At 46.4% G+C, this 26,383-nt stretch overlaps 1 protein-coding gene across 3 annotated transcripts in view; it reads left to right on the top strand.

Annotated features, from left to right (window-relative positions):
- Window positions 1-26,383, top strand: part of LOC115482025 (ATP-dependent RNA helicase DDX42-like) — a 164,611-nt gene that overhangs the window by 79,586 nt on the left and 58,642 nt on the right. For all 3 annotated transcript variants that reach the window (XM_030221569.1, XM_030221567.1, XM_030221568.1), the window contains exons 6-7: window positions 4,492-4,644; window positions 16,626-16,730. In XM_030221569.1, the coding sequence (XP_030077429.1) occupies window positions 4,492-4,644; window positions 16,626-16,730 (258 nt within the window). The remainder of the gene's footprint in view (window positions 1-4,491; window positions 4,645-16,625; window positions 16,731-26,383) is intronic.

The following is a 26,383-nucleotide window of genomic DNA, read 5'->3' as shown; positions in this document are numbered from 1 at the left end:
GATCTTCAGATCAACCTCCTGGAACTCTGAGCGATCTGGAACGCTCTGAAGGCTTTCAGAGATCGGCTGTCCAACCAAATTATCTTGATTCAAACAGACAATCAGGCTGTGATGTACTACACCAACAAGCAGGGGGGCACCGGATCTCACTCTCTGTGTCAGGAAGCCACCCAGATGTTGCTTTGGGTGCGCCGTCACAGCTTGTTTCTCCAAGCCAGTTATTTAGCAGGCGTAAACAACAGTCTGGCTGACAGACTGAGCAGGTTAATGCAACCTCACTAGTGGTTGCTGAATATAGGTGTCGCCCACAAGATCTTCCAAGCGTGGGACACCCCCTCGGTGGATCGTTTTGCCACTCAAATCAATCATATGGTCCCTCAGTTCTGTTCCAGGCTTCAGGCCCATGACAGACTAGCATCAGATGCCTTTCTCCTACATTGGGGAACAGGCCTTCTGTATGCGTCTCCTCTCATACCTGTCATAGGGAAGACTTTGCTGAAACTCAAGCAAGACCGCGGAACTATGATTCTAATTGCTCCCTACTGGCGGCGTCAGATTTGGATCCCTCTTTTTCTGGAGTTGTCCTCCAAGAAACCATGGAGATTGAAGTGTTTTCCAACCCTCATCACTCGGAACAAGGGGGTTGCTTCTACATCCCAGCCTCCGGTCTCTGGCTCTCACGTCCTTGATGTTGAGTGCATAGAATTTGCTTCCCTGGATTTTTCGGAGGGTGTCTCCCGGGTCTTGCTTGCTTCCAGGAAAGATTCCACTGTTTTATTCTTTTAAATGGAGGAGGTTTGCGGTCTAGTGTGACAGCAAGGCCATAGATCCACTTTATTGTCCTACACAGACCTTTCTTGAATACCTTCTACATTTATCTGAGTCAGGTCTCAAGACCAGCTCCGTAAGGGTTCACCTTAGTGCAATTAGTGCTTATCAGCGTGTAAAAGGTCAGCCTATCTCTGGACATTCTTTAGTTGTTCACTTCATGAGAGGTTTGCTTTTGTCAAAGCCCCCTGTCAAACCTCCACCAGTGTCATGGGATCTCAATGTCGTTCTCACCCAGCTGATGGAAGCTCCTTTTGATCTTCTGAATTCCTGCCATCTGAAGTACTTGACCTGGAAGGTCATTTTCTTGGTGGCTGTTACTTCAGCTCGTAGGGTCAGTGTGCTTCAGGCCCTAGTAGTGGATTTTTTTTTTTGTACCCCATGCTTTCCCACTCATGGCAGGCTCTATGCGGCGGGCAATGGAGGGTTAAGTGACTTGCCCAGAGTCACAAGGACCTGCCTGTGCTGGGAATCGAACTCAGTTCCTCAGTTCCCCAGGACCAAAGTCCACCACCCTAACCACTAGGCCACTCCTCCACTCCACTCCACTCCACTGCATCTCATACTACGTAACATCACAAAAGAGTAGTCCTCCGTACTCACCCTAAATTCCTGCTGAAGGTGGTGTTGGAGTTCCATCTGAACCAGTCAGTTTTCTTGCCAACATTTTTTCCCTGTCCTCATGCCCACCCTGGTAAAAGCAGCTTGCACACCTTGGACTGCAAGAGAGCATTGGCCTTTTACATTGAGCGTACGAAACCCTTCAGACAGTCTGCCCAGTTGTTTGTTGCTTTTGATTCCAACAGGAGGGGAGTTGCCATCGGAAAACGCACAATCTCCAGTTGGCTAGCAGATTGCATTTCCTTTGCTTATGCTCAGGCTGGGCTAACTCTAGAGGGCCATGTCACGGCTCACAATGTCCAAGCCATGGCTGTGTCAGTGGCTCACTTAGCCTCTATTGAAGAGATTTGCAAAGCTGCAACGTGGTCTTCACACGTTCACATCTCACTACTGCCTTGAGCAGGATACCCGACGTGACAGTCAGTTTAGGCAGTCGGTCATGCAGAATCTGTTTGGGGTTTAGAATCCAACTCCACCCACCTAGGTCCATTTTATTCTGTTCCTGGCTGCACTCTTAGCTAGCTGTATATAGTTTCAGATTAATTTACGTTTTGCCCTCGCCGTTGTGAGGTCCTATTGACCAATGTCAATTGTTTTGAGTGAGCTGGATGCTAGAGATACCCCATATGTGAGAAGATATCAGCCTGCTCTTCAGAGAAAGCGAAGATATTTACCTGTAGCAGATATTCTCAGAGGACAGCAAGCTGAATATTCTCACAATCCAGCCCACCTCCCCTTGGAGTTATTTCTTTTTGCTTTACAACTTAACTGAGGAATGCGGTGGCGCGACAGGCCGGAAATCTATGCACGCTGCACACACGCCAGAAGGCTCTGGCAAACTTTTATTTATTTATTTATTTTTTGCTGAATTTTGCACTGGATTAAGGGCTTCCTGTCGTCTAGATCTTACCAGGTCAAAGTGAAATCTACCATTTCCGCTCCCTGGAGAGCCTCTTGTGGGGTGCCTCAAGGCTCACCCCTATCACCTACATTGTTCAATATCATGCTGATCCCACTTGCTGCAGCCCTATGCAACCTTGGTCTAAATCCGTACATTTATGCTGACGATGTCACCATCTACATTCCTTTTTGTGACACAGTAGCTGAAATCTCAGATCTGATTGCTGCAGGCTTTTCTACAATGGAACATTGGGCGAAGGTGTTTCGGTTCAAGTTAAATAAGGATAAAACCCAGTGCCTTATTCTCCGCTCCCCTTACTACAAACTCCTAACTCATTGTAAAGGACTACGTCCTCCCTATTTCTAGTAGCCTAAAGCTCCTTGGGGTGAATTTAGACAAGCATTTGCATCTGGATGATCATGTACGAGTTGTCACTAAAGAATGTTCTATGCAATGTGGAGGCTTCGGCAGATTAGATACTGCCTAACTAGAGAACTGTTTCGTACCCTTGTTCATTGGTTAGTGCTATCTCGCCTAGATTACTGCAGCGGGATCTACGCAGGTTGCCATGAATATCTTTTGAAAAAGTTCCAGACTGCACAAAACTGCGGCGAGATTAATCCTGGGAAATTCACGTTTTGAACATGCTCAACCTCTGCGCTTCCTTCTCCACTGGCTGCCCGTGAGGGAACGTATCTCTTTCAAAGTTTGCTCACGAACTCATAAAATCATTTACGGGCAAGCTTCCGGAGTACATGCTTCGCCTTATTGACCTCCCACCCAGAAACGCTGTAGCCACCTCGCGTTCGTATCTGAACCTGCACTTCCCAAATTGTAAAGGCGTCAAATACAAGTCAATCTTCACTTCGTCTTTCCACTACTCCAGTGCCAAGAATTGGAATGTTTTGCCGAAATACTTAAAACTACAAATGGATCACCAACTGTTCAAGAAGCTGTTGAAGACTCACCTATTTGGATTGGCCTACTCCCCCTATACTCTTACCGATTAATTGTCCCACTGTAATGCCCCCTTCCCCTTCCTTGCCTAATTGTCTCTTACCATAACTCTTACTGTATTGTTATTTTACTTAATCCTATGTAAGCCACATTGTGCCTGCATGTGTGGGAAAATGTGGGGTAGAAATGTACTATAAATAAATAAATAAATTCCCGGGCCGACGCAGATCGTCGGCCCATGTGTGAGAATATGCAGCCTGCTGTCCTCGAGAATACCTGATACAGGTAAGTATCTTCACTTTTTCCTCCCTGAGATTTGTTTTTTTTCTGGACTAAAAATTATCCAGATGTAGTTGAAGCTTCAGTTTCTCTTGTGGAAACTGGAAGCCTATGCAACTGGAACTACCAGACTTGAGAATTTTGCCTGGATATTTCTGTGCAGTTAAACCTGAATCCCTTTGATTTGATAATCAATTCTAATTTATCTGTCAGAAGAATGATACTGTGTGGCCCAGTCAGATGATGCCTGGCTGATATTAAGCTGTTAACGTAGTTCAGTGGTTCGGAGATAGTGTATGTCTCCCTTGTAAACAAAAGAATCATGTCAGTGAATGGAAGTTGTGCCCGATAGCCACGGTAAATTTAAACTGGAACCAGACATGCCCCAAGCATGCTGTACAATTGAGTAAGAAGGATTAGTGCAGATTAAAAAGAAGCTTTTCCTGTTACTGGAGTTTTTTCCCCATTTGCTCCACTTATTTCACGTGACTGTGCTGTGGGTGTACATGGCATGGTTGCTATTGTCTTCCCTTTCAGATGTGTTTTGAAACAGAATCTGTTCTATGTGTCTGTGGATTCAAGAATAAATTGCACCTGTGCAAGTAAGCCCAAACAATCCATATTGAATCTTCACATAGCCTTTCTTTGAGGGTGAGTGAACTGAAGAAAGTTCTAAAGTGATTTCCCGTAAAATAGCATTTTGTGGTTCTAGCATGTTGCTTCTTTATCAGATTGTGAGAACAGGGAGATGAGACTGGGTTTGACTGCAGTGGCTATGTGCACATTGCCCTTTTTGTTTTATTCTTTGTTGCACATATCCCTCATTAGAGGGTATTCCTGTTCTTTTAAAAGATGCATCTCTTGTAGTGCACGTATGCACTTTTCATTGCTGTGTTTTGCTACAGGAAGCTTATTTCCGGTACATGGCAGAAAACCCTACTGCTGGTATGATACCAGAGGAAGAAGAAGACATCTATGAGTATGACAGCGATGGAAATCCAGTTGCATTAACCGCAAAGAAAATCATTGATCCTCTCCCTGCCATCGATCACTCAGAGGTAGGGTTGGGGTGATGGCCATTTTTAGACTTTGGTTCAATAGTACAGAAGAGGCTTATGAAATAAACATTGGCTGGGCCTATTCATATCAAAGTTCGTATAGAGTAAGCATTCAGGAATACATCTGATGCTTTTCCACTTTTCGGAATTGGGACGCGTTTGGGGGAGACACTGGAGGGAGCAAAGTTGGTATCTTGACTGGCAAGGGGGTACTCCAGGATCTAACTTGGGGAAACACAGGCATAGGGGTTTGAACCAAGGGTAGTTATAGTATCACACTTTCTACTTGTGTTTTATTGTACTGATAAAACACTAGGGTACAGTGAAAACAATGGTATTCAAAGAAGTTGGTCTTTTGAGTCATAATTATTTTTATGTTTCAACTTTTTATTGAAGATACAACAGGCTGCATAATCAACAATCTCAAAATACAGACAGTAAATCCCAACAAAGGGACGATAACACAATAATAGATACATCCGCGCAAATTTTCCCCCATTTTCTCCCCCCCCCCCCCCCAATTCTCCTGGGTCACAGCAAATTCTGATCCAAATACTGAAACAGCCTCTCCCCCCACATAATAAACAAAAAATTGGACTACCCTCCCCCAAAGTCAACAACAACTTGTTTCTCATGGTCTTAGCACTTGTGACGTAAAAATTAAATGTTTTACAATTTGTGGCCAATGTAATAGAGCCGTCCTACATAACAATAACCATAACAGCATACAGCCATCTCATGACACCTAGGAACAATTGAACCATACCATCCCCAGCATGTACCACTTCTTCCTCCCTCCCCCACTACCCACCTCCTTCCTAATTATTTGTAAAAATTAGTTTGTTATTGTTATTTTACAAGTTCAACTCTGCTTATCTCACTAGAAGGTGGGGATGGGTTTTTGGCAGAGTTAGGGAGGGGAAGTGGGAGGAGGAACTGTTAAATGTGAATGACGCTCTTCATCGCTGTTGTGGGATACTTATTCTTGGCCTTATGGAGATGTTTATAATGTTGGTGGATGTTTCTTTAGCTCTGTCATCAATAAAAATGTTGAAACAGAAAAATCAGTATAAACCATAAACAGAAAACAACGTATTGGTGGAAGGTAAACTGTTTTTGCTTGTGGCTTTGTGTGTTTACATAGTAGATGACGGCAGAAAAAGACCTGCACGGTCCAGTCTGCCCAAAAAGATAAACTCGTATGTGCTACTTTTTGTGTATACCTTACCTTGATTTGTATCTGTCATTTTCAGGGCACAGACCGTAGAAGTCTGCCCACCACTAGCCCTGCCTCCCAACCACCAGCCCCGCCTCCCACCACCGGCTCCGCCACCCAATCTCGGCTATGCTTCTGAGGATCCCTTCCTTCCAAACAGGATTCCTTTATGTTTATCCCACGCATGTTTGAATTCCGTTACCGTTTTCATCTCCACCACCTCTCGTGGGAGGGCATTCCAAGCATCCACCACGCTCTCCGTGAAAAAATACTTCCTTACATTTTTCTTGAGTCTGCCCCCCTTCAATCTCATTTCATGTCCTCTAGTTTTACTGCCTTCCCATCTCTGGAAAAGGTTCGTTTGCGGACTAATACCTTTCAAATATTTGAACGTCTGTATTATATCACCCCTGTTTCTCCTTTCCTCCAGAGTATACATGTTCAGGTCAGCAAGTCTCTCCTCATACATCTTGTAACGCAAATCACATACCATTCTTGTAGCTTTTCTTTGCACCGCTTCAATTCTTTTACATCCTTAGCAAGATACGGCCTCCAAAACTGAACACAATACTCCAGGTGGGACCTCACCAACGTGTTAACATTTATTGATGGATTTTATGAAGAGAATCATTTCGTTCTGCATTTTTTTTTCAGACTTTTGTTAATTGAACACGTCTAGTGTGTGCTTGTGGTTTTGCTTTTTTTTTTTTTTTGTATTTGAATAACTTTTAATAGTTATAGAAAAGGTTTTATAGACTGAAATAAGGAGGATATATTACTATAGTACAACATCTTTATTTTATAGGGAACTTGCAGGAAGTGATGTGTCTGTGAGCAGACCTAGCCCTATTCCTCTTCCCCGACAGAGTAGAATTTGTTGTTTTTTTGTAAAGGGTTATTCATCTGAAAAGTGATTTGTGCCTTTTAGATGTGCATTCTCAAAAAGCTGGCTGAATCTTGAGTGTTTAACTGCAACCAGCTGGCTAGATTTTGTCTGAAAATTGGCCTACATCTAGTCAGATATAACATTTCATCTGTAGTCTGCTAAATCTCCCCCACTCTCTGACCCAATCATACCTTCTGACCTATCTGCCTAGTTCTTACTCCTGGGGAGAATTCGTCACAAAAACTTTGAACATTCTGTAGCCTTTATTTGTTTTAATAATGCAATATCTTTGTGTAATAATTTTTAATATTTTGTGCAGCATTCCCCCTTTCCTTAGCGTTGGTAGCAGATAAATCCAGAGACTTGTGGTTTGTAACCTTCTATCAGCAGGTGGAGATAGAAAACACTGAACTGAACTGTCTTATAGGATGGAATTTTCTTTGGTCAATCAGTATTCTCTATCTCCAGCAAGTTGATAAGATTGTCTCTCACAAGCTCCTGGTTTCATCTGAAGCTTGCTCCTGTCCTGATTTTTGAGTTCAATGAAGCTTGGGGTGTGCGACTGAGCAGTGCCGCCTCTAGGGGGTACATAAGTATTGCCATAATGGGACAGAACAAAGGTCCATCAAGCCCAGCATCTTGTTTCCAAAATTAGCCAATCTAGGTCACAAGTACCTGGCAAGATCCCAAAACAGTGCATTTTATGCTGCTTATCCTAGAAATCTGCAGTGGATTTTCCCCAAGTCCATTTCAATAATGGTATATGGACTTTTCCTTTAGTAAGCCATCCAAACCTTTTTTTAAACCCAGCTTTGCTAACTGCTTTTACTACATTCTCTGGTAACAAATTCCAGAATTTAATTAGTCGTTGAGTGATGAAATATTTTCTCTGATTCTTTTTAAATTTACTACTTTGTAGCTTCATTGCGTGCCCCCCTAGTCCTAGTATTTTTGGAATGAGTAAACAATTGATTCATATCTACCTGTTCTACTCTGCTCATTATTTTATAGACCTCTTTCATATCACCCCTAAGCCATCTTTTCTTTAAGCTGAGGTGCCCTAGCCGCTTTAGCCTTTCCTCATAGAAAAGTCATCTTATCCCCTTTATCATTTTCGTCACCCTTCTCTGTACCTTTTCTAATTCCACTATATCTTTTTTCAGATGCGGTGACCAGAATTGAACACAATATTCGAGGTGCAGTCGCACCATGGAGCAATACAAAGGCATTATAACATCCTCATTTTTGTTTTCCATTCCTTTCCTAATAATACTTAACATTCTATTTGATTTCTTAGCCGCAACCACACACTGAGCAGAGAGTTTCAACGCATCATCAACAATGACGCCTAGATCCCTTTCCTGGTCGGTGACTCCTAATGTGGAACCTTGTATTATGTAGCTATAATTCGAGTTCTTTTTTCCCATATGTATCACTTCACTTGCTCACATCTGCCATTTAGATGCCCAGTCTTGTAAGGTCCTCTTGTAATTTTTTCACAATCCTCTTTGATTTAAGAACTTTGAATAACGTTGTGTCTTCAGCAAATTTAATTACCTCATTAGTTACTCCTATCTCTAGATTATTTATAAACATGTTCAAAAGCAGCTGTCTCGGCACAGACCCCTGGGGAACCCCACTATCTACCCTCCTCCGTTGAGAATACTGACCATTTAACCCTACTCTCTGTTTTCTATCTTTTAACCAATTTTTAATCCACAATAGGACACTACCTCCTATCCCATCAATATCCTCTGGAGTTTTTCATGAGGTACTTTGTCAAATGCCTTTTGAAAATCCAGATACACAATATCGACCAGCTCACCCCTTTAAAGAAATGTAATAGATTGGTGAGACAAGATTTCCCTTCACTAAATCCATGTTGGCTTTGTTTCATTAACCCATGCTTTTGAATATGCTCTCTAATTTTGTTCTTATAATAGACTCTACCATTTTGCCCAGCACTAGTGTCGGGCTCACCGGTCTATATTTTCCCTGATCTCCTCTGGACCTCATTTTAAAAACTGTCGTTCCATATCATCAAGCAGATCAATCCATGGACTGGTGGGTTGTGTCCATCTACCAGCAGGTGGAGATAGAGAACATACTATGGATTGATCTGCTATGATTAATGGAAAGAAAATTATCAGGTATGATACATAATTTTACCTTCCATTGGCCACCCTCCAATCTTCCGGAACCATTCTTGATTTTAAAGATAAATTACGTATTACTAACAAAAGTTCCGCAAGTTCATTTTTCAATTCTATCTGTACATTGGAATGAATACCATCTGGTTCAGTCGATTTGCTAGTCTTAATTTTGTCAAATTGAACCATTACATCCTGCAGGTTTATAGAGATGTCATTCAGTTTCACTGACTCGTCAGCTTTGAATACCATTTCTGGCACCGGTATCTCTCCCAAATTTTCCTTGTTGAAGACCAAAGCAAAAAATTAATTTAATCTCTCCTCTATGGCTTTGTCTTCCCTGAGTGCCCCTTTTACCCCTCAGTTATCTAGTGGTTCAACCGATTCTTTTGCCGGCTTTTTGCTTTTAATACACCTACAAAATATTTTTAGTATGTGTTTTTGCCTCCAACACAATCTTTTTTTCAAAGTCCCTCTTTGCCTTCCTTATCAGCTCTTTGCAGTTTACTTTCCATTCCTTATGCTGTTTCTAATTATTTTCAGTCGGTTCCTTCTTCCATTTTCTGAAGGATTTTCTTTTAGCTCTAATAGTTTCCTTCACTACTGTCTGCATCTTAGTATTATAGAGTTGTTTAATTAAAACTTCTTAAGGTGCTAGGGATATCAGATGACTATAAAGAGTCTTAAGATTGGTGTAATTGTAATTTATTTAGTGTTTGTTTCTCAGAAACTAATTAAATATAATTAAAACTCTAATGAAAACACCCCTCCTGCTGTCCTAATTAGAATAATTGATTATAAATGAAGAATTGAGCTAGGGACGGGTGGGAGTGAGGACCAAACTAGGCCCTACTGTGCCTTTCTAGAGACTATCTGTTAATGCTGTGGCAGAAAATTTAAGTTTTAAAACTACAGAGAAAAGGGCATGGAAACTAGCTAATAAAGTTTGCTGCTTTTTTATTTATTTTTTTTTTATTCTGTGTTTATCAATATCCTACAATTCCTCTTTTATACCCAATCTTTAAGTTACCAGGCACAGAATAAAATATCACTTACCCACAGAAATGTCCTCTTGTCTCAGAACTTACGAAAGAAAGTTTAGTGGGACCTTTCCTCTCTATATAGTTTGAATAGACTCTATATAGTCTAATGAGACTGTTTCCAGGTCCCTTCCCCACCCTTCTGCCCTCTCCTGCCTGTTCTCCATTCTCCTTCCTCACCAAAGGGACCACTGTCTTTAAAACTATTAAAAGAAAAAAAAGACAGTCTGTGAGAAGAAGCCAGTTTCTGGCAGGCAGCGCTGTGCTAGAGTGCACTTTTCCTTTACACTGCTAGGTTGCAGGAGTGCTCCTAGTGTAGCACCAGTAGCAGGGCTGGTTGAGAGGAGTGTGTTTGGGCGCCCCTGGCAGCAACGAGGGTTGACAGAGAGGATTCCTAAGATTTCCCGGGGTGTGTACCCTTTAATTTTATTACAAGTGGCAGTAGCAGTTTGTTTCATATTGGTGCGCATGGCCACAGAGGTAGTTAAACGCTGCTCCCGCTGTGGGAAGTGGAGAGCAGCATCAGGAATTTGTGTGAGCGGCTGTAAGGCTTTCACTTGATGGAAAGGACTGTGGTTGAGGAGACTTTCCAGCACAAATGAAGCAGGAGTAGCCACCAATTTACCACTGCATGGTGCGAGATCAGCGCTACCGGCGGGTTCTTTGCTAGGCGGTGGTGGTTCTGTGGCAACATTGATCTCTGTGCCTCATGGTGGAGGGAGTTCATCTGTCCCCTTTTCCCCTCAAGTTTATCCTGTTGTTGCACAATGCCTACTCATTGAAGCAGTCATGACGGGGTCCTGATAAATCGTTGGTCTCTCAGGAAGTAGTTTCTCCTGCATTGCACCCTAACCTCCAATCCTGTCTTGTGGACCCTGCTGCAAAATGGAGACAGGTTCTTTCAGGCTCTCAATTTGATTCATTGGCCCCTCTATTTCCATCTCATTCTGAGGGTATTTTTTCTGAGCTGCCTGTGGCTACTCAGTTCCAAGGTGGCTTGGAGGAGGGAGAACTTTTTCTTGATGAACCTGATGATCCCACCACGGTTTGCGTTTTTCATAAGGAAGCGTTATTCTTTTGTCACCAAGGCTCTTCAGGTGCTGAATATCTCCTCCACTGAACTGCAGGTCCCTGCTTCGTCTAATCTGAAAATGGCAAGTACTAGGCAGCCGCCAAAGACCGGTACACGAAGCAATACAGGAGCTCATAACTGCTCAGTTGGTCAGCCCGGATGCCTCCCTTTGGGAGATGAAGGCAATGTCGCGTGTGTATCCTGTTTTTGTGATTGTGCTGGATAAATTACTCTTCCTAAAGTGTATTTCGTTGGTGGCGGCAGTCACTAAAAAGACCACGCTGCTAGGGGAAGGCAGCATGACACTGAAGGATGTCCAAGACAGAAAGCTGGAATCAGCTTTGAAGCTTTTCTTTGAGGTCTCATCTCTCTCTCTGCAGGCGGATATACTGCTTGAGTGTTCCTTAGCTGGGTCCAGCAGTTTGCGGACTCCTTTCAGAAGTCCGGTAATTCACCTCATACTGAATGGCCAGATATGGCGACGGGTCTAGCCTATTTGGCAGACTTATATGATCTGCTTAGAGCGTCAGCTAAACAAATGTCTTTGGAGTCACAGGCCATCAATTGCTCTGGTTGCGCCATGGGCAGCTGCCTCCAAATCACTGGTTCAGCTTCCCTTTTAAGGGTAAACTCTTATTTGGGGAAGATTTGAAGACAGTGAAGGATCTCAGAAATTCAAAGACTCAGCATCTGCTGGAGGAAAAGACTAAGAGGTATATTTTCAAAGCACTTAGCCTTCCAAAGTTCCATAGGTTTCTATGGAACTTTGGAAGGCTAAGTGCTTTGAAAATATGCCTCTAAGGCATCTTCATAGGCGGGTCAGGCTTGCCCTAGTTTTAGAGAGACCAGCGCTATTGGCCAGGGTTCCCTGGTTTTTCTCAGAGATCCAGATATCGGGCTAAGCAGTCCTTTTGTGCGGACCCCTAGTCAGCAGACCAGATCCCTCTCTGGTTCCCGCACTTCCCAATAATGGGACACTGGGCCTCTCCTTGCCTCTGATAGGGGGACAACTGTTTCTATCTACGAGGAGTGGGCCACATTACTTCGGACCAGTGGATCCTCGACATTATTCAAGAAGGCTACAAATTGAAGTTCACATATCTAATTGCAGATTTTTTTTCATGATTTCCCCATGTGGTAACTTGTTACTGGACCTCGGTGTGGTGGTGGTGCCAGAGCCTACTGGAGAATGGTGGCACAGCCATTTTATTCCATTTATTTGTGGTTCTCCCCCCCAAACCCACCTCCCCGCTCCCCCCATTTTCTATTTCTGTTGATGGCTCTCTCATTCTCCCTGTCTCCTCAGCTCGAAACCTTGGGGTCATCTTTGACTCTTCTCTCTCCTTCTCTGCTCATATCCAGCAGACTGCCAAGACCTGTCGTTTCTTTCTTTACAACATCCGTAAAATCCGCCCCTTTCTTTCCGAGCACTCTACCAAAACCCTCATCCACACCCTTGTCACCTCTCGTTTAGACTACTGCAATCTGCTTCTTGCTGGCCTCCCACTTAGTCACCTCTCCCCTCTCCAGTCAGTTCAAAACTCTGCTGCCCGTCTCATCTTCCGCCAGGGTCGCTTTACTCATACTACCCCTCTCCTCAAGACCCTTCACTGGCTCCCTATCCGTTTTCGCATCCTGTTCAAACTTCTTCTACTAACCTATAAATGTACTCACTCTGCTGCTCCCCAGTATCTCTCCACACTCGTCCTTCCCTACACCCCTTCCCGTGCACTCTGCTCCATGGATAAATCCTTCTTATCTGTTCCCTTCTCCACTACTGCCAACTCCAGACTTCGCGCCTTCTGTCTCGCTGCACCCTACGCCTGGAATAAACTTCCTGAGCCCCTACGTCTTGCCCCATCCTTGGCCACCTTTAAATCTAGACTGAAAACCCACCTCTTTGACATTGCTTTTGACTCGTAACCACTCGCCTCCACCTACCCCCTCCTCTCTTCCTTCCCGTTCACATTAATTGATTTGATTTGCTTACTTTATTTATTTTTTGTCTATTAGATTGTAAGCTCTTTGAGCAGGGACTGTCTTTCTTCTATGTTTGTACAGCGCTGCGTATGCCTTGTAGCGCTATAGAAATGCTAAATAGTAGTAGTAGTAGTAGTACAAGGGAGTCAAGTGTCTCGAGGTCCAGCATTTCCGCATGGAGAACTTGCTGTCAGTTGTAGCTGCAATTCAGCCTGGAGAGTTTCTCACAGCATTGGATCTGAAGGAGGCCTACTTGCATATCCCAATTTGACTGACACATCAGAAATTCCTATGCTTTGCAGTTTAGAGGCCTGGGATCCATGGAGGTGACACTTGGTATCATGGTCTCAGGTGCATATGGGGCCATTGCAGAAGTTTCTCCTGGAATGTTGGTTGGCAAAATATAGGGGTACAAAAGTAGGCTGGCTCTCCTTCTGATGGTCTGATCCAGCCAGGCTTGGTGGCTGGATCATTAAACTTAACAAAATGCCTGAACCTGGAATCTCACCAGTGGATTATAGTCTTTCTGAATAGGGAGGGGTGCAATATTGGGTCAGGATAGCACAGAGGCAGTGGAGTGTGACCAAGGTCTGGAGGCTGATCAGTTAGCTGGAGAGAGGAGTCATAAGAAAGGCATTGTGGGCATTCAATCTCATAGCTATGGAGAGCTTTAGTTCTTTCCAAAGTGCTTTCCTATTTGAAGAAGAAGGGTTACCTTTCAAAGCTGATCAAAAAATGTATTAAGGTAGTCCAATAAGGTATCATCTTATTTTCTTTTCTGTGTTTTGATTTATTTCTGTTCATTACCTTTAGTGCTTTCCAACAATGTTCTACTCACCGATAGAGCAAATAAACTTGAAACTCCCAATTGACACAGGAAGCAGGCTTGTTGCCCACAGATAGCTTTCTGCCCAATGAAGCAATCTTAGCAGCTCACATTGTGGGGTTAGAAAATACATGGGCAGATTTTTCAGAGTAATTATTCCCTAGATCCAGAGGAGTGGGAGTTATCAGAGGAGACTTTCTCATTCAAGCTTGGTGGAGAAGGATGGTCTTGGACCTGATGGCCACAAGATTGAATGCCAACTTCCCCCAACATTCTTTCCTTCATTGAGGAGACAGTGTGAGGGTCAGCTGGCTTGGATGCACTGATGCGACGGTGGCCATCTACCTGTGTTCTATACAGATTCCTTCCATGGCTGCTTCAGTACTGAGTTCTTCAGCAGGTTGTGGCACATCCAGACTGGTGATTTTTGGTAGACCCTAATTGGCCCTGGAAGCCATGATACATAGATTTAGTAAGGTTCAAGGTAGGAGAGAGTCTGAGACTGCCTCAGAGTTGGGGTCTTCTCATCAAGGGTTCAATCCCTTCTGAATTGTGGCCTGGCCCTTGAGAGGTCTTGGTTGGAGCATAAGGATTACTTAGCAGAGGTCATAACCACTTTTTGCAGACATGAGAGATCTACATCTCTGGTGTATGCCAGAGTTCAGAGGGTGTTTGAAGCCTAGTGTGGGGAGCAGGGGATCTCCTTGTGTCACTTCCATCTCCCTACATTCTGTCTTTCCTGAGGAAGGGCTTGGCCATGGACTTGATGCAGGTTGCAGTTCTGGTTTATTATTGAGTCTGACTAGAAGGCACATCTTTGTTGGTGCTTGCTGATGTAGTTTGTTTCTTGAAGGAAGTGATGCACTGAATATGATTCTGCAATCATTGTTTGCTTCTCCCTTTGAGCTTTTGTGTCAAATTTGTCTAAAGGATTTTAATTTGAAGGCAGCATTCCTGGTAGCTGTTTTTTCATTGAGGTGGATTTTGGAGCTTCAGGTGCTCTCCTATAGGGAGCCTTTTCTACATTTTTGAGAGGCCAGGGTTTCATTCTGGACCATTCCATCTTGCCTAAGGTGGTTTCTCTGTTTTTCTGGAGGGAGGATTGCTAGGAGACGTTTTTCAGGACCTGCATCTCCTGGATGTACATAGGCTGCTGTTTTGGCATTTGAAGATGACAATAGTCTAGATAAATGTTATTGCTTGTTTTGTTTTCTTTGAGGGCCTATTCGACCAGAACCCAAGTGACTTTTTGAACCAAGCTTCTTGCTGTTTTTTCTCCTGGAGATTTGTAGAGAGTGGCTAGGTGGTGGTGGTACATTCATTCATGAATTATTAATGTTTGGACATTTGATGTCGCTTTTTGGACAGGCATATTCTAAGTGAACTTCAGATTCACTTCTGACCTAAGGATTCTTTGTTGCATCCCATGCATCTGAACTGGTCTAGTGAGAACATAAGGAAATGTTTGGTCTTATCTGCTGATTTTCTGCCCTTGGGTTTCCAGCAGACCAGTCCAGCTTCCACCCAAGCTTTCTGTTGGATGTCTGTTTTCAGGTATGTTTTTGCCTATGTGTTCAATGGCTGGTAGAGCACTTAAATAAGGGGTGGCCCTGCTTTGGAAAATGGATCAGGAAAGTTTATGGGTTGCAAAGCTGCAGGATGGAGGGCATCTGCTGGTCAGAGGGCATAAACATTACACATCTGGACTGATCTAATACAACTCATCAAAGAAGATGGGCAGGTGAGACCACATTTTCCTTCAGGCACAGTAGAGAGAAAGCAACACAAAGACTAAATAACTTTCATTCCGTAACTGATATGCAAACGGTTGCAATGTTGGAAATTTGTGTGGCGAGCTGAGAACATTACAGACCATGTCCTGAAAAAATACTAGAATAGTGTGCAGTTTTTACATGCCGTGCCATCATAACAGGGGAATCCATCAACTGTAATGTTGAGTCTCAGCAAAAGAGTTGTACCTGAAATAGCAGATTCTTTGTGCCTGGCAGTTAGCTTTCTGCCAGTCTCTGCCCACCCGCCTTTGTACAAAACTTAGTTTGTGAGCCCACTATGGACAGAGAAAGTACTTGTATATAATATGTGAACCGCTTTGGTTGTACCCACAGAAAGGCAGTATATCAAATCCATGACCCATAAGTCTGTTTTTCTCATGAGAGAGAACTTCTCTCTGTGTAATGCCTTCATTAGCTTTACCTGTATTATTCAACTGCTATCATATTCCTCTGTATGCTGTACCATCCTCCTGATTGACTCCAGGCCAGAATTTCCTGACCCATCGGCCATCTGCTTCCTTTTCCTCCTGAGACCACAATCCCCAGTGGCTTCTTGTTGTTCCATTTTACTTGAGGTCACTGAATTCTGTTTCTTAGTGTATAATTACTCTGGGGTTCTCCTGAAGACTACTTTCTTCCTAGACTGCTTCTGCTTATATGAGGCATCTGTCTCATCAAATATGAAGGAAATTTATCAGGAAAGGCCTTAAAAGCTATACCTACTTTTACAGCAATGCAAATGTTTATATACAGGTTGTAAATTGGCATAAGGGCTATGTCTGTAAGCATCACAAATGACATCACGTAATGGATTTGCATAGTAAGAGCATTTTTTGGTTGTGTTGATGACTCTAATTTCAGAATAATATGTTTTTCCAACCTTATACTATCCACTACCCCTATAACCCCCACACATACCTCCCATCAGTGGCCTGTCGTCTGAGGGCTTGAAATGGCCTGGTGTATGACGGCATTGAATGATCTGATGTATATTGATGTTGGATAATGTTTCCTGCAGATTGAGTATCCACCATTTGAGAAGAATTTCTATCAAGAACATGATGAGATCGGCAGTCTGACCCCCCAACAAATTGTCGACCTTCGACAGAAGCTAAACCTACGGGTAGGTTGAAAGCCACTTAGAATGGTATGGTGTATTATCCAGTGAGTAGATTAAGAATTATTCCTAAATAGTCTTTGTGAAACTGTTAGGTCTTGGATTTGGGCAACAGCACCTTGCCATCTAACCCCAATTAAAGAAGGGAGGAAGGTAACTGGAAATCAAATAGACTCTATAATGATAGACAGGACAACTAGGCAAACTGTTTGGGCCAGGAAGGTCTTATCTGCTCTCAATTTCTATGTTGTTGTATTAAATGTATTAAAAAGCTACAGACAGGGGCCTGGGTTTCCTGCAATATCATGGGTAAGGCCTCGCAGTGCAGCCCTTTTACATGGAATTTCCCACTTTTTTACAAGAAAGCAGAGGCCAGACTGGCTTAGGTGGGCAAGAGCAGACCAGTTGCATGTGTCAACTCCTTCTCCTCTCACCATCTAAATTCCCTTCTGTTGACTGAGCAGCAGAAAGAGGAGGAAAGTGTCAAGTGCTTTAGGTCAAGTTCTCCTTTACTGCCCTGGGCCTGACTGCTTTGAATCACACAACTGTGGAAAGAGAAAGCAGTGGTGAATGGCTTTTAGAGCATGCCTGACAGTCTCTGGCAGAGCTGTTGTCATCAAGGAGAGTCTGCTTAAAGATGAGAGCATTTGCAATAACCTTGCTGGTACTTTGGGAGAGGGGTATACAGAAGTGCTGAAGGGGACACAGCAGACACCTAGAAATATTGGGCTGCTGAAACATATTTGGAGAAGGGGAGTTGTGTCATGTAAAAGGGTTATAGGTCAGAGTGGCCAGTTAGTCTCCATATTCTGTGTGGGAAACAAAGCCTGGGGAGTTCTGACTGTAGGGTCTGAGGATTAAAGGATTCTCCGAGGACAAGCAGGCTGCTTGTTCTCACTGATGGGTGACGTCCACGGCAGCCCCCTCCAATCGGAATCTTCACTAGCAAAGGCCTTTGCTAGCCCTCGTGCGCCGATGCGCATGCGCGGCCGTCTTCCCGCCCGAACCGGCTCGTGTTCGTTAGTCTTCTTTTGTCCGCGCTCGGGACGGTCGTGTTTTGCCGCCGTTTCGTGCCCCTCAAGTTGACCTCGTGCGTCTTCGAGATTTTCGCTGAAAAAAAAAAAAAAAGGACCTTTACGGTCTTTACCCCTTTCCCGTGCTTCCAGCTTTTGCCCCGCATAAGTTTCCTTTCGCTTTCGGGACCGGCATTTTTTGTCCCGGTACGGGTTTTTTCTCCCTTCTTTTTGGTGCCTTCCGTCATCATCGTGAATTTTGATTTCGCCGGCGTGATTTTTCCGTCCATGTCATCGAAGTCTTCCAGCGGCTTCAAGAATTGCACCCAGTGCGCCCAGGTAATCTCGCTCACTGATAGGCACGCGTCGTGTCTTCAGTGTCTCGGGGCTGGGCACCGCCCGCAGGCCTGTAGTCTTTGCGCTCTTTTGAAAAAGCGGACTCAGGTAGCGAGATTGGCCCAGTGGAACGCATTGTTCTCGGGCTCTTCGACGACATCAGCACAGGACGCACCGAGCGCATCGGCGTCGACAGCATCGAAGTCATCGACCTCGGCACTGGCTGCATCGACTGCATCGAGGATCCGACCTCCTGCATCGTCGGTACCGAGGCATCGAAAGGCTGCGTCGACATCGGTGGTACCGAGGCCGCCACTGTTGCTGATGTCGTCGGACGGTGGTGCTTCGTCTGGAGTGCAGGTGAGGGCTGTCCATTGCCCTGCTGGTGGCGGTGAGCCTTCGGGTGGGTCTCCCCCTACCCTGAGGGCTCCTGCGGTACAGCCCCCCCCCCCCCCCCCCGAGATCGACCTTCTTCGGCCTCGGCCCCGAGGAAGCGACGGTTGGATTCTACGTCCTCCTCGTCGGTACCGGGATTGCGGACTCTCCTTGCCGAGCGGACAACATTTTTGGAGAAAAAGTCGAACAGGTGGTAGAACAGCTCCACCAGCGGGATACCGCTTTCGACAAGTTCTCCCGCCGGCAGCCTTCAGCATCTACCTCTTCAGGTAGACGTTTTTATGGGGGAAGGAGGGCTGTTCCCTACTCTTCTGGTAAGCATAGGTACAGTCCTCCCTCTCAACAGCCTGCGGCCCAGGCTAAGCCCCAGCGCGCTCGCTCTCGTCAGCAGCGTGCGTCTCAGCAAGGCCCCACGGCTCCCCAGCAAAAGTAGGGGACGAGCTTTTGACTGGCTCCAACAGAGCATAGCCGACATCAACGTGTCCGTGCCGGGCGATCTGCCGGTCGGGGGGAGGTTGAAAGTTTTTCACCAAAGGTGGCCTCTTGTAACCTCCGACCGTTGGGTTCTTCAAATAGTCCGGCAAGGATACACCCTCAATTTGGCCTCAAAGCTTTCAAATTGCCCACCGGGAGCTCAGTCCTACAGCTTCCAGCACAAGCAGGTACTTGCAGAGGCCCTTCTCAGCGCCAATGCGGTCGAGCCCGTGCCATCCGGGCAAGAAGGGCTGGGATTCTATTCCAGGTACTTCCTTGTGGAAAAGAAAACAGGGGGGATGCGTCCCATCCTAGACCTAAGGGCCCTGAACAAATATCTGGTCAAGGAAAAATTCAGGATGATTTCCCTGGGCACCCTTCTTCCCATGATTCAGGTAAACGATTGGCTATGCTCTCTGGACTTGAAGGACGCCTACACGCACATCCCGATACTGCCAGCTCACAGGCAGTATCTGCGATTTCAGCTGGGCACACGTCACTTCCAGTACTGTGTGCTACCCTTTGGGCTCGCCTCTGCGCCCAGAGTGTTCACGAAGTGCCTGGCTGTAGTAGCAGCGGCGCTTCGCAGGCTGGGAGTGCATGTGTTCCCCTATCTCGACGATTGGCTGGTGAAGAACACATCCGAGGCAGGAGCTCTACAGTCCATGCAGATGACTATTCGCCTCCTGGAGCTACTGGGGTTTGTGATAAATTATCCAAAGTCCCACCTTCTCCCAGTACAAAGACTCTAATTCATAGGAGCTCTGCTGGATTCTCGGATGGCTCGTGCCTATCTCCCAGAGACGAGAGCCAACAACTTGTTGTCCCTCGTCTCTCGAGTGCGAGCATCCCAGCAGATCACAGCTCGGCAGATGTTGAGATTGCTGGGCCACATGGCCTCCACAGTTCATGTGACTCCCATGGCCCGTCTTCACATGCGATCTGCTCAATGGACCCTAGCTTCCCAGTGGTTTCAGGCTGCTGGGGATCTAGAGGACGTGATCCACCTGTCCACGAGTTTTCTCAAATCCCTGCAGTGGTGGACGATTTGGTCCAATTTGACTTTGGGACGTCCTTTCCAAATTCCTCAGCCACAAAAAGTGCTGACTACGGATGCGTCTCTCCTGGGGTGGGGAGCTCATGTCGATGGGCTTCACACCCAGGGAAGCTGGTCCCTCCAGGAACAAGGTCTACAGATCAATCTCCTGGAGTTACGAGCGGTCTGGAACGCTCTGAAGGCTTTCAGAGATCGGCTGTCCCACCAAATTATCCAAATTCAGACAGACAACCAGGTTGCCATGTTTTACATCAACAAGCAGGGGTGCACCGGATCTCGCCCCCTGTGTCAGGAGGCCGTCAGCATGTGGCTGTGGGTTCGCCGTTTACGGCATGTTGCTCCAAGCCACATATCTGGCAGGCGAAAACAACAGTCCGGCCGACAGGTTGAGCAGGATTATGCAGCCTCACGAGTGGTCACTCAACTCCAGAGTTGTGCGCCGGATCTTCCAGGTGTGGGGCACCCCCTTGGTAGATCTGTTTGCATCTCGAGCCAACCACAAGGTCCCTCAGTTCTGTTCCAGACTTCAAGCCCACGGCCAACTGGCATCGGATGCCTTCCTCCTGGATTGGGGGGAAGGCCTGCTGTATGCTTATCCTCCCATACCTCTGGTGGGGAAGACTTTGTTGAAACTCAAGCAAGACCGAGGCACCATGATTCTGATTGCTTCTTTTTGGCTGCGTCAGATCTGGTTCCCTCTTCTTCTGGAGTTGTCCTCCGAAGAACCGTGGAGATTGGAGTGTTTTCCGACCCTCATCACCCAGAATGAAGGGGCGCTTCTGCATCCCAACCTCCAGTCTCTGGCTCTCACGGCCTGGATGTTGAGAGCGTAGACTTTGCCTCTTTGGGTCTGTCGGAGGGTGTCTCCCGTGTCCTGCTTGCTTCCAGAAAAGATTCCACTAAGAGGAGTTACTTCTTTTTATGGAGGAGGTTTGCCGTCTGGTGTGACAGCAAGGCCTTAGATCCTCGCTCCTGTCCTACACAGACCCTGCTTGAATACCTTCTGCACTTGTCTGAGTCTGGTCTCAAGACCAACTCTGTAAGGGTTCACCTTAGCGCAATCAGTGCATACCATTACCGTGTGGAAGGTAAGCCGATCTCAGGACAGCCTTTAGTTGTTCGCTTCATGAGAGGTTTGCTTTTGTCAAAGCCCCCCGTCAAGCCTCCTACAGTCTCATGGGATCTCAATGTTGTTCTCACCCAGCTGATGAAACCTCCTTTTGAGCCACTGAACTCCTGCCATCTGAAGTACTTGACCTGGAAGGTCATTTTCTTGGTGGCAGTTACTTCAGCTCGTAAAGTCAGTGAGCTTCAGGCCCTGGTAGCTCATGCTCCTTATACCAAGTTTCATCACAATAGAGTAGTCCTCCGCACTCACCCTAAGTTCTTGCCGAAGGTAGTGTCGGAGTTCCATCTGAACCAGTCAATTGTCTTGCCAATATTTTTCCCCCGTCCTCATTCCTGCCCTGCTGAACGTCAGCTGCACACATTGGACTGCAAAAGAGCATTGGCCTTCTATCTGGAGCGGACACAGCCCAACAGACAGTCCGCCCAAATGTTTGTTTCTTTTGATCCCAACAGGAGGGGAGTGGCTGTGGGGAAACGCACCATATCCAATTGGCTAGCAGATTGCATTTCCTTCACTTATGCCCAGGCTGGGCTGGCTCTTGAGGGTCATGTCACGGCTCACAATGTTAGAGCCATGGCAGCGTCAGTGGCCCACTTGAAGTCGGCCACTATTGAAGAGATTTGGAGTCCGGTTTAGCCTTCCTTGCGGATCTTCTTTTTGATCTTTTGAGGGCTTCAGCGAAGGAGGTTTCCCTAGCGGTCACCGCGCGTTGCTGGCTGTGGTTGCAGCATTGGGTTGCAGAAGTGGCCTCTAAGTCACGTTTAGCAGGGCTTCCTTTTAGGGAAAAACTTTTGTTTGGGACAGACTTAGAACAGATTGTGAAGGACCTCGGTGACTCTAAGGGCCAGCGCCTCCCGGAGGACAGATCCAAGTTTGTACGACTGATGGGACCTAGACCTAAGTTTAGGAATACACGGCGTTACCGTCCAGGTCGCGGGGCCTCTTTTCAGAGAGCAAGATCTTCTCAGAGGCCTCGGCCTTTTCGAGGTGACAGGCAAGCCTTCCAGAAACCATCCCGCAGCCAGGTCCACCCAGTGATGGGGCCCTGGTCCATCTCCAGCCAGTTATTGGGGGCAGACTGTCCCTGTTCCTGGTGGAGTGGACCAGGGTAACATCTGACGAATGGGTCTTGGAGGTTATCAGAGATGGCTACAAGTTGAAATTGGCTCGTCCGATAGTAGACTCTTTTCTGGAATCACCTTGCAAATGTCCCGCCAAGGTGTGGGCCGTTTGACAAACCCTCCTCAAAACGGCTGGGTGCCGGCTAGCCCATACCCCCCAGCAGGAAGAGAGTGCGATCGATACTCCATTTATTTTGTGGTGCCAAAAAAGGGCAGTTCATGGCGACCCGTCTTAGATCTCAAGTGCGTCAATAGGCCCTTACAGGTTCGGCTTTTCCGCATGGAAACCTTCCGATTGGTGATTGCCAGGGGAGTTTTTGACTTCTCAAAGAGGCCTATTTACACATTCCAATCTGGCCTCCCCACAGGCCCTTTCTTCGCTTTGCAGTGCTCCGTCGTCATTTTCAATTCAAAGCGATGCCCTTCGGCCTAGCCACAGCGCCTCGAAACTTTTTCAAGGTCCTGGTAGTAGTGGCGGCCTATCTCAGGAAGGAAGAGATTCAGGTCCATCCCTATCTAGACGACTGGCTTGTGCGGGCGTCTTCTTTCGAGGAGAGTAGGTGGTCAACCGACAAAGTGGTCGGGTTGCTTCAGTCGCTTGTTGGGTGATCAATTTCCCGAAGTGCAGCCTCTAATGCCTCCCTAAACGCTGGAATACTTGGGGGTGTGCTTCGATACCAGAACAGGGATAGTTTCTCTTCCTTCAGCTCGAGCACAGCGGTTACAGCCTCAGTTTCAAGCGCTGTTTCAAACTCTGAACCTGGGGGCTTGGAACTATGTACTTCTAGGTTCCATGGCCTCCACCTTTGGACGTGGTAAAGTGGGCCAGAGCTTACATGCGCCCCTCCAGTGGCACCTTCTGAGCTGTTGATCTCCTCTCTCAGAGGATTACGAGGTTCGGGTGCCATGTTCGGCCCATCTTCACACAATCATGCAGAGGTGGTTCATTCAAAAGAACCTGGTGTCAGGCATTCCTCTGGCAACCCCGGACTAGAAGATAGTGACCACAGATGCGTCACTGTCTGGCTGGGGGGCTCATTGCCTGCAGCAGATGGCCCAGAGTGTTTGGACTTCGACGGAGGCGTCATGGTCCATCAACCGCTTGGAGTTATGGGCAATTCGTCTGGCCCTTTGGGAGTTTCTGTCTCTTCTCTGCGGTTGCCCAGTTTGAGTTCTTTCGGACATTGCGACTGCGGTCGCCTACGTAAACCGTCAGAGGGGGTACCAGGAGTGCACTCCTAGCGCATGAGGCAGCTCTGATCTGCCGTTGGGCAGAGACTCATCTCTCTTTCTTGACAGCAGCTCATATAGCGGGGTCACAGAATGTGCAAGTGGACTTTCTCAGTCGCCACCAGTTGGAGCCGGGGGAGTGGACGCTCTCCCCTCTGGCCTTCGATCAGATAACTGCCCGTTGGGGGATACCAGTGATGGACTTAATGGCCACCGCATTCAATGCGAAGGTTCCTCGTTTCTTCAGCAGGGGACGAGAGCTGGGCTCAGAAGGCATCGATGCCCTTCTTCAACCTTGGCCCAGGGGCCTGCTCTATGCATTTCCCCTGTGGCCAATGGTGGACAGGTTACTGATTCACTTTGCCACTCATCTCGGTTGAGTGATCCTAGTGGCCCCGGATTGGCCCAGACGTCCCTGGTACGCAGATGTGATCAGGCTTCTGTTCGATCGTCCTTTTCTGCTACTGGCACAGGACGGTCTCCTGCTGCAGGGGCCAGTCACGATGGAGGATCCCTCCCCCTTTGGTCGTATGGCCTGACCCTTGAAAGGGTGAGGCTGAGAAGAAAAGGGTATCTGGACGTGGTTATCGCTACAGTGCTGTAGGCTTGGAAAAGATCCACCTCGATAGCTTATGCTAGGGTGTGGCGTACCTTCGATTTGTGGTGTGGGAGTTCAGGATTGTCAGTGGCTTCGGCTTCAGTATCGGTTATTCTCTCGTTTCTTCAGGAGGCTATACAAAAATCACTCTCGTTGAGTTCTCTTAAGGTGCAGGTGGCAGCTCTGGCATGTTTTAGAGGCCGGCTTCAGGGTGCGTCCATCTCCCACCCGGATGTGGTTTGTTTCTTGAGGGGTGTAAATCGTTTGCGCCCTCCTCACGTGCCAGTTCTGCCATCCTGTAACTTTAATCTAGTTTTCAAAGTGCTTCAGTGTCCTCCTTTCGAACCCTTATCGGGATTACGAAGGATCTCACCTTGAAAGCAATTTTCCTAGTAGCCATTACTTCCGCTCAAAGAATTTCAGAGTTGCAGGCCATTTCTTGCAGAGACCCCTTCCTGCGTTTTACAGGATTAGGACAGTTCCTTCATTTTTGCCCAAGGTGGTTTCTCGTTTCCACTTGGGGCAGTCCCTGCATTTGCCGGCCTTCCGCCGGGAAGATTACCCTGAGCAATTCCAGGCTTTTCGCTGCCTCAACAAGAGACAGGCTCTTCTCAGGTATTTGGAGGTGACTAATTAATTTAGTTTTTCTGACCATCTCTTCTTCCTTTTTGGAGGCAGTAAGAAGGGTCATAAGGCGTCCAAGGCCACCATAGCCCGTTGGTTGCGGGAGGCCATCTCTTCAGCATATGTGGTATTGGGCAAGCAAGCCCCTTTGCAAGTTCGTGCTCATTCTACGTGAGCTCAAGCTTCCTCCTATGCAGAGTCCCATTTGGTTTCTCTGAAAGATATCTGCAGGGCTTTGGTCCATACATTCACTCGTCCTTATCGGGTGTATGTGGCAGCGCGTCAGGATGCGGTGTTTGGCTTGTCGGTGATTTCTGCCAGGTTGGGGGTGTCCCGCCCTACTTGAGGACTGCTTGGGTACATCCTACAAATCTCTGGATTGATCTGTGGGACGCCATGGAAGGAAAAATTAATTCTTACCTGATAATTTTCTTTCCATTACTCCCAACAGGTCAATCCAGAGGCCCCCCCCCCCCCCCCCCCGGGTTTACTGTCTGCAGTTTTGTTACGGTTGGTTAGTATTTTCAGGCTCCGTTGTTCTGAATGTTCCTTCGTTGGATTAAAAAATAAAATAAATATAGAAGTGATGGAAGTATGTTTGGCAACTGAAGTTGAGCTGGCTGCACAGGTCCACATATAGCAAACCTCGGAGGTTCTCTCTATCTCCACCTGCTGGTAGAGGGACACAACCCACAAGTCTATGGATCTGATGGGACTAATGGAAAGAAAATTATCAGGTAAGAATTAATTTTTCCTTCTTCCTTTCACCCCCATTCCTAATCCCTCCCTCTTTTGGCTTCTGCATTCCTTTCTCTTCTCACCACCTCCTGATCCTCCATCCTGATGCTGCTGCTTCCTGTCTCCGACCTCTGATCCATCATCCTCGTCCCAGCCCAAAGATTTCCTTTCATCTCCTCCCACACATCAACACTTGAGATTTCTCACTTGGAAAGTTCCCTGAAGAACAAAAAAGGTTGAGACACAATGCAAGGTTGGAAAAATATCATTTCACAAAGTAAATTTAAATTAATATGCAAAATCATTCCAGTTTATGCAAATTTGCCAAATAACAGCTGCAGAATGTCGGCAAGCTTGCTGTAGAATCTACTCTTGAGTGCTGCTGGAGACTGGGGACTGTTTTTATGTATGGTGTACAGCGCTGCGTATGCCTTGTAGCGCTATAGAAATGATAAGTAGTAGTAGCTAAGTGAAGAAAAGGCGGCTGAGGGGAGATATGATAGAGGTCTATAAGATGAGTGGAATGGGTCGATGTGGAGCGTCTGTTTACGCTTTCCAAAAATACCAGGACAAGGGGGCATGCGATGAAGCTGCAGTGTAGTAAATTTAAAACGAATCGGAGGAAATATTTCTTCACTCAACACGTAGGAGACTCTGGAATTTGTTGCCGGAAAAAGTGGTTAAGGCGGTTGACTTAGCAGACTTTAAAAAAAGGTTGGACAGCTTCCTGGTGGAAAAGGCCATAGAATGTTATTGAATGGACGTGGGAATAATCCACTAGTTCTGGGATGGGCGGGACAAATTGTTTGTTCTTTTGGCTGCTGTAGGAGACAGGGTGCTGGGCTCGATGGACCCTTGGTCTGTCCCGGCATGGCGATGCTTATGTACTTAAAATTGATCAAATAATGTAAACTTCCTGTGGTAAGGTACGCAGTTTGTATGC

Source organism: Microcaecilia unicolor, chromosome 12 (assembly GCF_901765095.1).
Source record: "Microcaecilia unicolor chromosome 12, aMicUni1.1, whole genome shotgun sequence".
NCBI lineage: Eukaryota > Metazoa > Chordata > Amphibia > Gymnophiona > Siphonopidae > Microcaecilia > Microcaecilia unicolor.
The sequence above is the reverse complement of the archived record's forward strand: the minus strand, read 5'-3'. Positions and strand labels throughout refer to the sequence as shown.